Raw genomic sequence first — 17333 nt, 5'->3', positions numbered from 1 at the left:
TGTGGGGGGGGTGCCGTTACTGCTCGAACAGCCAGGTCTTGAGCTTCTTCCTGAAGGAGAGGTGATCTTGGGTCAGGCGCAGGTCGGTCGGGAGTGAGTTCCAGGTCTTGGCGGCCAGGTAGGAGAAGGATCTTCCTCCTGTTGTCGCTCTTCGGATGCGGGGGACGGCGGCGAGGGCGTGGCTGGTTGATCTGAGGAGGCGCGTGGGAGTGTAGAAGTTGATCCGGTTGTTGAGGTAGCTCGGGCCTCGGTCGTGTAGGGCTTTATGCGCGTGGGTGAGGAGACGGAAGGTGATTCTCTTGTTGACCGGGAGCCAGTGCAGATCTCTCAGGTGTCCGGAGATGTGGCTGCGTCGGGGGATGTCGAGGATGAGCCTGGCCGAGGCGTTCTGGATCTGCTGGAGTCTCTTCTGGAGCTTGGCGGTGGTTCCGGCGTAGAGGGCGTTGCCGTAGTCCAGTCGGCTGGTGACGAGGGCCTGGGTGACCGTCTTCCTCGTCTCGGTGGGGATCCACCGGAAGATCTTACGTAGCATGCGTAGGATGTTGAAGCAAGACGAGGAGACGGCGTTTACTTGTCTGGTCATGGAGAGGGAGGAGTCCAGGATGAAGCCCAGGTTGCGTGCGTGGTCCGTCGGTTTGGGTGCGGTGCCCAGGGCGGCGGGCCACCAGGAGTCGTCCCAGGCGGAGGGCGAGGAGCCCAGGATGAGGACCTCCGTCTTGTCCGAGTTCAGTTTCAGGCGGCTGGTCGTCATCCATTCGGCTACATCTCTCATCCCTTCGTGCAGGTTGGCTCTGGCGGTGGTGGGGTCGTTGGTCAGGGAGAGGATCAGCTGGGTGTCGTCGGCGTAGGAGATTATGTTGAGGTTGTGTTGGCGTGCGATGGCCGCGAGGGGGCTCATGTAGACGTTGAAGAGGGTGGGGCTCAGTGAGGATCCCTGGGGGACGCCGCAGATGACTTTGGTGGCCTCTGACTTGTACGGTGGTAGGCGGACTCTCTGTGTTCTTCCGTCGAGGAAGGAGGTGATCCATTCTAGTGCCTTGTCCTGGATTCCGATGTTGCCGAGGCGCTGTACTAGGGTGCGGTGGCAGACAGTGTCGAAAGCCGCGGAGAGGTCCAGGAGGATGAGGGCCGCTGTTTCTCCGTTGTCCATCAGGGTTCGTATGTCATCGGTGGCAGCGATGAGGGCGGTCTCGGTGCTGTGGTTGGCTCGGAAGCCAGACTGTGAGGGGTCGAGGGATCCATTCGTCTCGAGGAAGGCGGCCAGCTGTTTGTTGACGGTCTTCTCGATGACTTTGGCCGGGAACGGGAGGAGCGAGATGGGACGGTAGTTCTTGAGTTCGGTGGGGTCTGCTGTGGGTTTCTTGAGAAGGGCGCTGAGTTCGGCGTGCTTCCAGCTCTCAGGGAAGGTGGCGGTGTCGAAGGAGGTGTTGATGATGTCCCGCAGGTGGGGTGCGATGACAGCGTCGGCCTTGTTGAAGATGTGGTGAGGGCAGGGGTCAGTCGGAGATCCGGAGTGGATGGAGTTCATTGTGCGGATGGTGTCTTTGGTGCTGATCGGAGTCCAGGTGCGGAGGGTGGTGGTGGGTGGCGTAGTTGCGGTTGTGGCTTGCGTTGGTTGGTTGCTGAAGCTGTTGTGTATGTCCGCGATCTTGTTGTGGAAGTAGGACGCGAGGGAGTTGCAGAGGTCTTGCGAAGGGGTGATGTCATTGTTTCCGGCGTTGGGGTTGGAGAGCTCTTTCACGATGTTGAAGAGTTCCTTGCAGTTGTGTGCGTTGTTGTCCAGCCGGTCCTTGTATGTGTTTTTCTTGGTGGCGCGGATCAGTTGGTGGTGTTTCCGGGTGGCGCGCTTGAGGGTGGTCATGTTGTCCGTAGTTGGTTCCCTTCTCCAGACTTTCTCGAGGGCTCGACAGTTCTTCTTGGAGCTCTTGAGTTCGTCGGTGAACCATGGTGTTTTTCTGCTGCAGGGTCCGCTGGGTGGGGTTCTCAGAGGGGCGAGTTCGTCTGCGCAGTTGTTGATCCACTTCGTGAGGTTGTCGGCGGCCTGGCTGGGGTTCGCTGAGCTGGCGGGCGGGTGCTGGCTCAGGGAAGCGGTGAGCTGGTCGACTGTGATCTTGTTCCAGCTTCTTCGGGCAACCTGTTGCTGATGGTGGTGGATCCTCGTTCTTTTGAAGGTGAAGTGGACGCAGCTGTGGTCCGTCCAGTGGAGTCCTGTTGCGTGGTTGAAGGTGCCGTCTTTGCTGGATGAGAAGACGGCGTCGAGTGTGTGTCCGGCGAGGTGGGTGGGGGAGGTCACCAGTTGCTTGAGTCCGAGGTTGGCGAGGTTGTCGAGCAGGTTGATGGTGTTGCGGTCGCTGTTGTTCTCCAGGTGGAAGTTGAGGTCCCCCAGGAGGATGTAGTCGGCGGAGGGGAGGGCATGCGGGCTGACGAAGTCGGCGATGTCCTCGCTGAATCGTGTGCGTGGTCCCGGGGGTCGGTAGATCAGGGTGCCTCTGAGGGTGGTCTTCGGGTTGGTGTGGATCTGGAAGTGCAGGTGTTCAGCGGTGGTTAGGGTGTCGGTGTTGGTCGTGATGCGGATGGTGTCCCTGTGGATGATGGCGATGCCTCCTCCCGTCTGGTTGGCGGTGCGGTCCCTCCGGATGATCTTGTAGCCCTCAGGGATGGCGATGGCGATGTCTGGAGCTGAGGAGGCGTTCATCCAGGTCTCGGTGAGGAAGGCAACGTCAGGGGCGGTGGTGTCGAGGAGGTCCCAGAGTTCTACGGCGTGTCTGTGGACGGAGCGGGTGTTGAGCAGGATGCACTTGAGGTGGTTGCTGCTGATGTTCGGCTTGGCGAGTGCTGGTGCAGGGTGAGTCCGGATGCAGGTGAACTCGCAGGCGTGGCAGCTGAAGGGTCCGTGGGTGTGCTTCGGGGCGGCTTGATGACATTCTGGGATGCGGCCGGTGTTGAGTGCGATGAGATCAGCGGCGGTGTAGGTTCGTCGGGTCGGCTTCCGTCGGTGGGGGCCAGGGGTCCTGGCACTGGGCGCTGTCCAGGCGCGGACGGGCGCAGACGGGCTTACCTTTGGCGCGCCTTCGGCGCACAATCGGCGCGCCCGCTGCGCGTCAACGCTGCGGGTTCGCACGGTCGCCATTTAAGGCGAAGTGCGCGGGTGGGCGGAGCAGCTGGGAGGCGGGAGCGGGGAGGGTACAGAAGAGAGAGGGGCGGGGCAGATGGCGGTGGCGGGAAGCGGGGAGGGAGCGCGGCGAGGAAGGCGGGAAAGGAGGCAGGAATCGAGGGTCAGAACGAGCACAAAAGGCGGAGAAAGACAAAACCTGAACAAAAATGCAGGCACAAATGACGGTCAAAACAGAAAACCTGAAAAATAAAAACAATAAAAACAAGCACAAGTAACGGTCAAAACAGATGGAAACTGACAATAGAAACACACGGGGAGAAGCAGAGCGGCCGCGAGGCCGGCGGCGAGGCAGCTAGGCACAGCGAGGGGGCACACGCAGCAGCTGGTGGCCGTGCGGCGCGGGGGTGTCCCACAAGTGGGTCACACTCACCTGCGTCGCACGGTCGCCATTTAAGGCCAAGTGCGCGGGTGGGCGGAGCAGCTGGGAGGCGGGAGCGGGGAGGGTACAGAAGAGAAAGGGGCGGGGCAGATGGCGGTGGCGGGAAGCGGGGAGGGAGCGCGGCGAGGAAGGCGGGAAAGGAGGCAGGAATCGAGGGTCAGAACGAGCACAAAAGGCGTAGAAAGACAAAACCTGAACAAAAATGCAGGCACAAATGACGGTCAAAACAGAAAACCTGAAAAATAAAAACAATAAAAACAAGCACAAGTAACGGTCAAAACAGATGGAAACTGACAATAGAAACACACGGGGAGAAGCAGAGCGGCCGCGAGGCCGGCGGCGAGGCAGCTAGGCACAGCGAGGGGGCACACGCAGCAGCTGGTGGCCGTGCGGCGCGGGGGTGTCCCACAAGTGGGTCACACTCACCTGCGTCGCACGGTCGCCATTTAAGGCCAAGTGCGCGGGTGGGCGGAGCAGCTGGGAGGCGGGAGCGGGGAGGGTACAGAAGAGAAAGGGGCGGGGCAGATGGCGGTGGCGGGAAGCGGGGAGGGAGCGCGGCGAGGAAGGCGGGAAAGGAGGCAGGAATCGAGGGTCAGAACGAGCACAAAAGGCGGAGAAAGACAAAACCTGAACAAAAATGCAGGCACAAATGACGGTCAAAACAGAAAACCTGAAAAATAAAAACAATAAAAACAAGCACAAGTAACGGTCAAAACAGATGGAAACTGACAATAGAAACACACGGGGAGAAGCAGAGCGGCCGCGAGGCCGGCGGCGAGGCAGCTAGGCACAGCGAGGGGGCACACGCAGCAGCTGGTGGCCGTGCGGCGCGGGGGTGTCCCACAAGTGGGTCACACTCACCTGCGTCGCACGGTCGCCATTTAAGGCCAAGTGCGCGGGTGGGCGGAGCAGCTGGGAGGCGGGAGCGGGGAGGGTACAGAAGAGAAAGGGGCGGGGCAGATGGCGGTGGCGGGAAGCGGGGAGGGAGCGCGGCGAGGAAGGCGGGAAAGGAGGCAGGAATCGAGGGTCAGAACGAGCACAAAAGGCGGAGAAAGACAAAACCTGAACAAAAATGCAGGCACAAATGACGGTCAAAACAGAAAACCTGAAAAATAAAAACAATAAAAACAAGCACAAGTAACGGTCAAAACAGATGGAAACTGACAATAGAAACACACGGGGAGAAGCAGAGCGGCCGCGAGGCCGGCGGCGAGGCAGCTAGGCACAGCGAGGGGGCACACGCAGCAGCTGGTGGCCGTGCGGCGCGGGGGTGTCCCACAAGTGGGTCACACTCACCTGCGTCGCACGGTCGCCATTTAAGGCCAAGTGCGCGGGTGGGCGGAGCAGCTGGGAGGCGGGAGCGGGGAGGGTACAGAAGAGAAAGGGGCGGGGCAGATGGCGGTGGCGGGAAGCGGGGAGGGAGCGCGGCGAGGAAGGCGGGAAAGGAGGCAGGAATCGAGGGTCAGAACGAGCACAAAAGGCGGAGAAAGACAAAACCTGAACAAAAATGCAGGCACAAATGACGGTCAAAACAGAAAATCTGAAAAATAAAAACAATAAAAACAAGCACAAGTAACGGTCAAAACAGATGGAAACTGACAATAGAAACACACGGGGAGAAGCAGAGCGGCCGCGAGGCCGGCGGCGAGGCAGCTAGGCACAGCGAGGGGGCACACGCAGCAGCTGGTGGCCGTGCGGCGCGGGGGTGTCCCACAAGTGCTGCTGGCTGCCAGACCAGAACCCGCAACTGAGGTTCCATTTTAAATAAACCACTACCTTCGCGTTGCCACGCACTGTAAGCAGTTATCACCATATCTCCTGCCCCTGCACATTCGTCCTTCTAACTAGGTACTTATGGGTTTCATGCAAATTTTTACAGGATTGCCTTCTCTCTAGTACGGCCGATTTCGGCACCCCGGCGCAACCGCCGCATCAGGGACATTTTCCAAATGTAACTTCCTAGTTATGTGCCTTGCACACGTTAAGTTACCACCCATGTCAATTACCCCCTTCAGCCACGACACAGTGTTTTTACTAGCTCAAGTCTGTGTTGGAATGTCCATTACCACCAGCATGCTTAGCCCTGGATTATGCAAGCTCTTTTCACCGGGCAGGCATTCCACTTTCAGTTTCTTGCCAGCTAGCATGGTTTGATCCAGTTTTTGGGAAACACTGCTGTGCTTTTGTTACAGGGGGCTGATCTTGCAGCACTGCTGCATGACTGGCCCCCAGGAACAAAAGAACGCCTCCCACCGGTTCAAAAGCGCCCCCACCCTTCCAGTCCACCGGGAAAACGCACGGTGCTCACTACGGCCAGTACAGCCCTGGGCTGTAGGCAGGGTGTCAGAAATGTCGTCTCAGTGTGAACCTTGGTCAGAAGGCAGAGGTGGTGCCAAAGAGTTGTGCTTTTTAGGTCTCGCCTGCTAATGCGCTTGCGCATTGATGGCGAGAGATATAGGGGCTTAACCAGAGCTTAACCAAACGGGCGATTTCATGCAGTGCCCGTGAAAAGCGCGTGCACGCATCAAAGCCACCAGCCTCCCTCCCACAAGCTTCCCCCAGCGTGCGCTCTGCCTCAGGCATTTCTCCTCCCCTAATTATTCACGGCCGGCCGGCCGTACTTTCACTTTCGCGTTTATCCTCCCTCCTCCCCCTTCTCTCCTCCCCACAGCATGGCTTATCCATCCTCATCTCCTTCTGTTCTCCCCACCCCTCTGTTTCTCATCTTCCGATGTTCTTACCTCGCCTTGCAGCGTCCTACTTCCCCTCTTCCTGCGTAAACCCCTTCTCTTCTCCACATCTGTTTTATTCTCTCCCTGCTCGTCATTTCTAGCATGTTTCCGTCCCCACCGCGGTGACTGCTGTTTTGCCCCAACATAATTAACAGTTGCTATGTGACAAAAACATCATGTGAGCCATGGCCTCCCTGCACCATGCCAGGCTTTAACTTTTACATTCCTGCTCCAAGCCCCCACCCCCCTTCCGAGGTCACTGCTGTTTTGCTCCCGACATCATTAACAGTTGCAATGCAGTGAAAACATCATGTGACCTGCGAGGTCCCAGCGCCATGTCAGGCTTTAACTTTTACAATGGCGGCTGCGTGCCTTTCTCTGGTTCTGGCCGGCTTGCGCAAATCAACTTTCTCCACCATTAAGATTAGGATTTATCCCTTGTACGCTTTTTATAGCTGTTGCACACACGTGATGGCCATGGCCATTCTGGGTGCCTCTCCTCGCCTCACCTCACCTCCCCTCTCCTCTCCCCACCACCTTAGAGCGTGTGTCTACGGCAGGTAGGAGCAGAAACACTGCACACATACACACAGTACACAGAGATGTATCAACAGTCGCCGTGCAGCAAAAACATCATGTGGCCGCGACCTCCCAGTGCCATGCCAGGTTTTAACTTTTAAAATGGAAGCCTTGTGCCTTTCTTTGGTTCTGCGGGGCTCGCCCACATCAACTTTCTCCACCACTCAGCCAGCCGCACCCGGCACAAGTATGGCGGCCCCTGCTTCATAGTCATGTGGGCATACTAATTTGCCTCATCTTTTTAGGTCGACCTTGTCGACATTTTGTACAGGGGCTTTTCAAATTGCTACCCCTGTTTTCCCTGGCTGCAAGCTTGAACGCGCGCAGTGCCAGCTTGCTCCATGTCACCGTGTTGTGCCCCTTCCCCCCACGCATTCCAAGCCCTTTGATGCTTCCACCGCACTCCAATTGCTCCCCTCTCCCGTGGCGTTTGTAATCCTGCCCCCTGCGTTGCCCCTTCACCCTCACATTTTGCTTGCATCTTTGATTAACTAATAAACCCCAATGCTTGTTTTTTGAGGATTTACTTTAAGCTAGTGCATTTATACATTACAATAACTTTCATTTAAGTATTAATTATTCGAAAAAAAATTAAAAGCCATTGTTATTTGTAAAATCAATTAATATTTCACCTCTGTTCTTGCATTTTCGTCACAATAAAATACACTGAACATATTCTTCACAAAAGTTATTTACAATAGTTTAAGCTATTGCTATTATAAATTACAAGAACTTTTATTGAAGTATTAATTATTAAAAAAAATTAAAAGCCATTTGTATTTGTTATATGAATAGATGTAAGTCACGTACATACAAAACATGTTGCATTACAAATGCTATAGGTGTCACATTTGAAGAAGTTAAAAGTATTGCCATTGTAAATGACAAAGCTATTAATTTTGATATTTTCAAGACCAACACATAAAAAAAATAGTCATTTACAAAACCAATAGCTCCAACTTTCCTAATGCGAGACCTATTGCATTTCCAATGCTTGTTTGTGAGTGGTTTTTAGTGGTGAGTGGTCTTTGGGATTCATGTCACCATGTGCCACGGATGCCTCAATGTCATCTTGACCGGAATATTCACCGTAGATGTCCGGTGTGTCTTCGATGCTTTGACGCTGCATCTCCCGACGTCGAGCCAGATGATGGCAAAGAGTTTTCTTTGATCAAAATGATCTGCAAGCATCGCAGTCTTCTTTCTTGTGCCCCGGGGACAAGCACAAGTTACACACCCTGTGTGGATACTTCACGTGGCATTGATGGCCGAATTTGAACGGTCTCCGATCCATCGATGACCATGCGCACTATCCCCAAAAGGAGGAGTCACCTTACCTCGTGACTAGGAAAGACTTCTTTGACGAAAAAAACTTGCAAACATTGGACCCAACGCTAGATGACCGGAGTATGCAAATCATGCATATCTACAGCACCCATGCTTCGAACACACAGTTCTGCATCATGGGCATTATTCCAAATGCATATGTATGTCATATTTAGACTAATACGGGAGCAGGCAAACCTTTGCAAATTCTATTCAACCTGGAGAATGCCTGGAGTGATTGATTGTGCTGTGATTAGTTACTCTCAACTGTAGCAGGTTTAGCAAAGCACGCCAATATGTAAGTATATGGAACATTCAATGCTGGAGATAGAGCACTTAATCGATAAAGCTGTGACGAGAAGAAGTTAAAAGCAGGATAGACTGAAGTAAATCTACAAAGGTCTGAGAATGGAACCATGAAGGGAACAATCACCTCTGTCCACCATGGATTCCGGTCCTTGGTCAACCTCATTCATGTTCGCATCGGTGCCACGTCTGCGCCGGACGTCATCTTGGGATTCAGCAGTTGCTGCACTCAGGCTGCACGAAGCAGACTTCTGACAAGTGATACTGCACGTATAAGAGACATACATGTTAGGAGCTTAGACACATATCAACCAAAGCAACCCTCTGCAGCTAGAGACAGTTTGCATGCTATGCTCAGGCTTGGACCACCCTAAAGTAGAGTGGTGTGGCTCACTGGTTAGAGGCGGCAGACCCGGAAGCAGAGGACCAGGGTTCAATTCCCGACGCTGCAGGGTCGTGGACCAGGGTCAGCGGACTCGATAATTCTCGCTTCGGTGCCTACTCTAACCAGGGATCACACTCGGCAACTCTGGGCATTAGCTTGCCTCATCTCTACAACGGCCCCCCACATACGCCGGGGATGCCTAGTTTCACCTTGGAGATACCCAGCAGGGATCATCTCACAGGGAAAGCCAGGACGGGTTCCCCAGTGGTCTACAGCGCTGGGACACCCCATTGCTGGGGTAGCCATGCGCTTTACAAGACAACATAACATAACATAAAGGGGAATCAGGCAGTCCCCCGATATGCAAATGTGGCCACTTTTTAAGCGTTCTGATTTGCTAATGGGGTCACATTTAATTTGATGCCTGGGCCTATATTCTTTCATAGTCCGACCCTGGTTATGTTAGGTTATGTTTATTTTTATGGCATGCATTTTACCTGGGAGGGTATCCTGGGGACAGAGAAGTAGGGTGCTGCCTTGCTTGTGGACTATTAAAATAGTCAGGTTTTGAGCTTTTTACAAAATTCTATGATCTGCTCTGATGTGCAGGGGGTTTGTTCCAGGCTTTGGAGCCATGAACGAGGACGCGCGCCCACAGTTACGCAAATAACATGGGCCAGCAGGCCGACCAAGCAGACGCTTCTGGTTGGTATATGGAAGATCTGCAGCTGTTCAGGTATACAGGGCCTAGATTGTGCAGGGCGCTGTAAATGTGTGTTAGGAGCTCGAAGAGTGTATTTTTGTGAACTGGGAGCCGGTGGAAGACTTGCGATGTGCAGAGAGGGAGATTAAGTGTGAGTCTGGCTGTGGTGTTTTGTGTGACCTGAAGTCTCTTGGTGAGCCGTGTTGTGAAGCGGACTGTAACTAGTGGATTATTAATTAGAGCTGATGACTACCCACCTCAAGGAACATTCACAACCCTTGCCAGGGTGAACCCCTAAAGTCTCTAAATTAGCCTGAGCTCAACCCTCTAACAGCTATCGCACAGAGCTGACATGTTTAAATTACAGCAATGAGTACATTATTTATAGAGTAGCAAAACAGTAATAGAGCTGAAATGCAACACAATAATACAATTTAATTAACAAAATGGCAAAAACCGAATAAGTAGAGCCAAGAAGAACAAAGTGCCAATGACAAATGATGGTCGTGGTAGGCTGATCAATGCACAATTTGATGCGGACTGCGATGGAGCATAGGTCGATTACAACAAACAGGTTTGTCCCGGTGGAAGATTTTCTCTACTGACTTTAGTCCTTTAAGTGCCAATCCACCTCAGGAGTACACTTCTAAAGCCCCCATGACCAAATGGGTTTAATTACTAACTTACAGGGTGTTAGGCAGAGGCCAAATAGCAGGGTCCTCATCATGCTTCAACACCCTACGCATGCTCCACAAGATCTTCCGATGGATCCAGACCGAAACCAGGAAGACGGTCACCCAGGCCCTCGTCACCAGCCGACTGGACTACGGAAACACCCTCTACGCCAGAACCACAGCCAAGCTACAGAAAAGACTCCAACGCATCCAGAACGCCTCCGCCCGACTCATCCTGAACATCCCCCGACGCAGCCACATCTCCGGCCATCTGAAGGACCTGCACTGGCTCCCCGTCAGCAAGAGGATCACGTTCAGGCTCCTCGCACACAAGTCTCTCCACGACCTGGACCCCAAGTACCTCAACGACCGCCTGACCTTCTACACGCCCACCCGCCAGCTACGTTCCACAAGCCTCGCCGCCTTACCACGCATCCGAAGAGCCACCGCCGGAGGTAGATCCTTCTCCTACCTGGCGGCCAAGACATGGAACTCCCTCCCCACCCACCTACGACTGACCCAGGACCATCTCGCCTTCAGGAAGCAACTCAAGACCTGGCTGTTCGAGTAATAGCGGATCCCTTCCCCCAAGGGCCTTGAGACCCTTCCGGGTGAGTAGTGCGCTATACAAATGTTATGATTGATTGATTGATTGATAGGTCCAGTTGCCACTGGTCAGCTGGGTGGTTGCATGTAAAAGCCTTTTTTAACTTATGTGTCTGTATCTTTAACAGGTGGTCAAGCTTATGAGCCTTGGAGTCGGTCTACTTTGTCCTAAGTTCAAGAGAACAAGTCTAGTCCTTTGAGGCTCTTTTTGGGTCTCAGCAGGTTCACACCACTCCTAATCCTTTTCAGGTCTAGGACTGGTCCGAAGTGAGTGCCTGGAGGTGCCACATTTATGCCAGGCTCGAGCTAGTGGGTGAGAACAACACCTGGGTGCATCCTAACCAATGTGGTAACATTTTCCTGGTCCCACCCGCTCCACTTTGGACACTTTCAAGAAGGCAAAACTCCTCAGCAACACTAAACTTGGGCTCTGATGTTTGGGGAGCGTACAGTATTTGGACAAAATATCTAAAAAACATATTGTGATACAAAAATATGGTGCCAAGAATATTGCAATTTCAGAAATATAGTAGACACGAATATCATAGGTAGAAAAATTATTTTAGTAATCTTTAAATTTTGTTGTAAAAAATATCGATGTAGAAAATATTTCATGTAATATGTGTCAATTTGTATATAATGTATTATATGAAGTCAAGTCTACTGAGGTACCCAACAAACTAAAGGCCAGGAGATCCCAGAAGATCAAGTCACAAGCAAACAGGGCCTTACCCAAGACACTTTTAATGGTCCGCTCCCACAGAAAAGCAGTGTATCTAATAAAGTTGAGGACACATCCCTGCCTACCGCCATCAAGAGCTGGGACAGGGTAGTTTGCCCTCCGTAATCTCCAAGTAGTGTCTTCTCCAAGGTTTCCTCTTCAATCAACCAATGGGCCGTATGTTGTATTTGGGCAGCCAAGTAGTTCTGCGATAAATCAGGGACCGCCAGCTCTCCGTCCTCTATTGGTAGAGTTAGGTGGGCCATGGCCACTCTACTACAGCCCCCCACTTAAATCAGGGAAGTCAGTAAGGAGTTTAGCCTACGGAAGACAGCCCAGGGCAGCACATGAAAGGAGTGCTGGGTAACAAAGGTACCGAGACAGAAACACCATCTTTGCGACAGCTTGCCAACCCATGAAAGACAGTGGAAGGGCAGTCCAGAGGCACACAGAGGAACTCAGTCCCTCAATCACAAACTATGTTGTGATCCAGCCCGAACCGCCAAGCCATGTCACTCCTGGACCGGAATCAAGCATCCTAGGACCGGTTTCTGGCTATCAGCAGTCTTCAGCCAGGATAGCTTGACTCCAGTGGTGTGGAGAGCATGGGACTCACGTCTGAGCATACCCATCCCACTGGGGGTGACAAATGCAAAAACAAGCATTGGAAATGCAATAGGTCTCGCAGTAGGAAAGTTAGAGCTATAGGTGTTATTTTTTTATGTATTTTTTTTGTAAATAGCTACATTAATAGCTTTCTTCTTTACAAAGGCAATAGTTATCATTTTTGTAAATGTGACACCTCTAGCATTTGTAAAGCAACATGTTTAGTATGTACGTGACTTTTATGTTTTGATATAAAAAAAATCAATGGCTTTTAAATTTTTTAAATAATTAATACGTAAAAAAATATGCATGTTATTTTATATTGCTATTAGCTTAAACTTTATGAAATATATTTAGTGAAGATTTTGTTTATTTTATTGTGGCGAAAATCCAAGAACAGAAGTGCATTTTTAAGATTTAGTTTGACATTTTGAATATTTTTTGTAACATTGGCAAAACATATTTGAACTATTGATGCTGTGTTGGCGCTGAGTGATGCTCTGGTGCTGAGTGATGCTGTGCTGCTGAGTGATGCTGTTGCGCTGAGTGTTGCTGTGGCATTGAGTGATGCTATAGCGTTATATGACGCTGTGGCGCTGAGTGATGCTGTTGCGCTGAGTGACACTTTGACGTTGAGTGATGCTGTTGCGCTGAGTGATGCTGTGGCGCTGCATGATGCTGTGGCGCTGAGTGACGCTGTGACGCTGAGTGTTGATGTGGTATTGAGTGGTGCTGTGCTATTTAATTGTTTTATTGCGTTGACTGTTGTTGTGGCGTTGATTGGTGCTGAGTGATGCTGTGGCGTTGTTTTTGTTTGTGGCATTGAGTGATGCTGTGCTATTGAGTGTTGATGTGGCATAGAGTGATGCTGTTGTATGAAGTGATGCTGTGGCATTGAGTGATGTTGTAGCATTGAGTAATGCTGTGGCATTGTGTGGTGTAGTGTTATTTAGTGTTGCTGTGGCATTTAGAGGTGCTGTGGCATTGAGTGGTGCTGTGGCGTTAGGGTGTTGTGTTTGAGTGTGTATTTGGAGGATGTAGTTGTTGTTGGTGAGTTGATGAAATGAGTGTTTGTGTTGTTTAGGATGTGTGATGGTGAGTGTGCTATTGCGTTTTTAGTGTGTGAGGGTGAGTGAGGATGGGTGAGGGTGAGTGTATATGTTGAGTGAGGGTGTGTGAGGATGAGGTGTTGAGGGTGTGAGGGTGTGAATGAGTGAAGGTGTGAAGGTTTGAATGTGAGTGAGGGTGTGTGAGGGAGTTTGTGGGTGTGAGGGTAGGTGAGTGTGAGTTTTTGTGGAAATGAGTGTTTGTGTTGTTTAGGATGTGTGAGTGTGAGTGCGCTAGAGCGTTTTTAGTGTGTGAGGGTGAGTGAGGATGTGTGAGAGTGAGGATGTGTGAGAGTGAGGGTGAGTGAGAATGGGTGTGGGTCTAAGGCTGAGGTGTTATGAGGATGTGAGGGTGAGGTGTGTGAGTGTTTGACAGTGTGTGAGTGCTTGATGGTGTGTGAAGGTGAGTGGTGTGTGAGGGTGATGGTGTGAGAGTGTGATGGGGTGTTAGGCCGATGGTTTGATGTTTTTTTTGTGTTTATGTGACTTAGATGTATTGATATTGGTATTGATATTGTAATTAGTTTTTTGGTTTTTTTTGGTTAAAATAATTAATAGTTAAATAAAAGTGATTGTAATTTATACTGGCAATAGTTTAATTTTTTGTAAATAACTGTAGTGAATATTTTGTTCAGTGTATTTTAGAGGGTCGAAAATCCAAGAACAGAAGTGAAATTTTAACATTTTTGTTGACATTTGTAATAAAGCTTGAAACACAGAGAACATATTTGAACCAGCGAAGCTGTGGCGATGCTGAGTTATGCTGTGGTTGCGCTGAGTGATGCTTTTGTTAAGCTGAGTGATGCTGTATTTTGCGCTGAGTGATGCTGTGGTTGCACAGAGTGATGCTGTTGTTGCGCTGAGTGATGCTGTGTTTGCGCTGATTGATGCTATGGTTGAGCTGAGTTATGCTGTTGTTGCGTTGAGTGATGCTGTTGTTGCGCTGAGTGATGCTGTTGTTGTGCTGAGTGATGCTGTGCTGCTGCTGATTGATGCTGTGGTGGTGCTGAGTGGTGCTGTGGTGGTGCTGTTTGATGTTGTGGTGGTGTTGAGTGATGCTGTGGTGGTGCTGAGTGATGCTCTGGTGGTGTTGAGTGATGCTGTGGTGGTGCTGAGTGATGCTGTGCTTTTGAGTGATGCAGTGACATTGAGTGATGCTGTGGTGTGGCGTAATGCTGTTGCTTTGATCGATGCTTTTTTTTGTTGTTTCTGTGACGTTGAGTGACGCTGGTTTTTTTTTGGGCGTTGATGGATGCTGTGCATTGAGTGGTGCTGTGGCGTTGAGTGGTGCTGTGGTGTTGAGTGGTGCTGTGGTGTTGAGTGACGCTGTGGCATTGAGTGAGGTGTGTGAGGGTGATGGGGTGTGAGGTTGATGGGGTGTGAGGTTGATGGGGTGATGGTGAGTGATGGTGTGTGAGGGTAATTGGGTGAGGGTAAGTGGTTGTGTGTGATGGTTATTGTGTGAGTGATTGATGGTGTGTGAGGGTGAGTGGTGTGTGAGGGTGATGGGGTGTGAGGGTGATGGGGTGTGAGGGTGATGGTGTGATGGTGAGAGATGGTGTGTGATGGTAATTGTGTGAGGGTGAGTGAGGGTGTGAGGGTGAGTGTGTGGGGGTGACTGTAAGTGTGTTGTATGTGTGTGTGTTGTTGTGTTGTTGTGAGCGTGTGTGTGTGTAGCAGTGTGAGTTTGTATGTGTGTGTGCGTTTTGATTACGGAATTTTGCATAGTCCTAGAATTAGTCCCTTTTCCCTTTTTTTTTGTTCGTGCGTAAAAATTGCGGATGCTACCCTGTGCCATAACGCTACCTATGTTATTTAGGTTAGCCTTCTAGTTTATTTTGCCGATTTACCTTGGATTTTGATTGACGTGTATTCCGTCCAATCAAATTGCAACGTTTTCTTACGTAGCGTTGCAATTGCGTCACGTTAATTGGGAAACTTCCAGATCTTCAGGAACCGGCGTATGTCTAAGGCGCGTCATGCTTCCCGCGTTGGAGCCGCGTCGTTGGACAGGTAAGTTGTCAATCTAATCATTTTTTTGTGTTGTTTACCTAGTGTTTCTTTACTATATATATATTTATTAAGTTTTGTAATGTTTAGTAATGTTTTTTAAAGAATTAACTTTGCGATTGTACTTGGCTTGTGTATGTACCTATTGTACTTTTATGGAATGTTTCTAATTTCCCTTAGTTAATGTATTTTTGCTTACTTTTATGTAATGTATGTTATAAAGAAAACGTTTTGGGATGTACTCTTTCTACATGTTGCTATATTTGTTTAGTTGAAAATGTGTTATTTAGACGGTACTTTTTTTTATTGTTCCTTGTGTTTTGGTGTTGATTAAATTGTATTTATGTTTTCTTTGTTGTTTTGTTTTCCGTATACTTTCTGAATTTCGCCCACCTTTAAATATTTCTATTTATTGTACTGGTACGTAAAAGCTATATTTGCTGTATATTTTGAAGCCTACATGTTTTTGCTGCTTTTGAGCACCAATTCCTTATGTATGTTTTTGTAAGTACTATAACATTTTAAAGCAATACTTATGGAGTGTAAGCTTATACTTTTCAAAACCTGTATTTTTTTATCAAAAAGAAATGTTATGTTTTCAATACCATTTGAATGACTTTAAAGTACTATGTATGTTAATTAATGGCCAAGTATACGTATGAATCCACCTTTATTAATTGTTTATAATTTTTTGGTTACTTTGAGTGGAATACTTTATTGTAGTTTTGGAAGAATTGCAATTAGGCTGTGAAGTCTCGTGCTTTTGTGATTACGCACTTTGTTTGTGTTTTGGTTTTATTCCGGCATTGTTTAATGGTTTATTTTCCCTTACTTTAGTAAGTGCTTTCTGTTGTGAATTTGTGTCCTTTAGATGGCTTTGTCCACTTTTAAATTGTTGTATTATTTGCAGTGTATTCAGATGTTTCCCTATTTTGTGTGCATTTATGTTTTTTGTTAAAAAAATGATTTATTTTACAATTTCTTTCTGCATTTTTGTGTATTAATTGCTGCACTGTCCTCGCGATGCATTACGTTTTTATATTTGAATAGCTACAAGTGTGTAATCCGATTTTTACTTATTAAAATAAATGTTGCCTAACGCTATTTATGTGTGGAGTTGGAGGGTGGAGTTGTAGTTGGAGGGTAGAGTTGTAGGGTGGTATTGTAGTTATAGGCTGTAGTTGGAGGGTGGACTTGGACGGTGTGAGTGGATGTGAGGGTCCAGGGGTGTGAGGGTGTGTGCTGGTGTGTGAGGGTGATTGAGGGTGACGGTTTTAGTATGAGTGAGGGTGTGAGTGTTGTGAGGGTGTGTGAGGATGAGGGGGTGAGGGTAAGGGGGTGTGAGAGTGTGTGATGATAGGTGTTCGTGAGTGAGGCTGAGAATTTGAGGGTGAGTGTTGTATGTGTATGTATTTTGCGGCACCATCGGTCAGAATAGTGTTTTTTGTATATTGGATGTAATTTCGTGTGAATAAATGCTCGTGTTATATGCGTACGGCTTTTTGTGTAACTCTTGACAATTGTGTTTAATCCGTCCCATTCCCCGGGTGAATAATGTTTATTTATTCCCCCAATAAAAAGTAGGCTGTTTCACATTTGTGTTTGTACATCCTCGTCCTCGCTTCCTGCCAGATATTTCTTCGTTGTTTTGTTGGTGTTATCTTGTCCGAATAATTTTTGTTTTGTGACCTGAAGCCTGATAAACATCATTGCATGCTGTAGCTCACATTTTGTTTTGTGAAGCTAAGAGACCTATGTAATGTTTATTGATGCTGTTAGCGCTGAATCCAAGTTGCGTAATATGTTTCTTATATTTGATGTAATTCCGTGTGAATAACTGCTATTGTTATATGCGTACGGCTTTTTGTGTAACTCTTGACCATTGTGTTTAATCCGTCCCATTCCCCGGATGAATAGTGCTTGTTTATTGCCCCAATCAAAAGTTGGCTGTTTCACTTTTGTGTTTGTACATCCTCGTCCTCGCTTCCTGCCACATATTTCTCTTTGTTTTGTTGGTGTAATATT

At 49.4% G+C, this 17333-nt stretch overlaps 1 protein-coding gene across 1 annotated transcript in view; it reads right to left on the bottom strand.

The window, feature by feature from the left end:
• The window catches only part of LOC144757465 (equilibrative nucleobase transporter 1-like), a 288474-nt gene that overhangs the window by 141643 nt on the left and 129498 nt on the right, over positions 1-17333 (bottom strand). The window contains exon 6 of the mRNA XM_078646380.1: positions 8625-8761. Within this exon, the coding sequence (XP_078502506.1) occupies positions 8625-8761 (137 nt within the window). The remainder of the gene's footprint in view (positions 1-8624; positions 8762-17333) is intronic.

The sequence above is a fragment of the Lissotriton helveticus genome, chromosome 1_1, assembly GCF_964261635.1.
Source record: "Lissotriton helveticus chromosome 1_1, aLisHel1.1, whole genome shotgun sequence".
NCBI lineage: Eukaryota > Metazoa > Chordata > Amphibia > Caudata > Salamandridae > Lissotriton > Lissotriton helveticus.
This window is presented reverse-complemented; position numbering and strand designations above follow the sequence as displayed.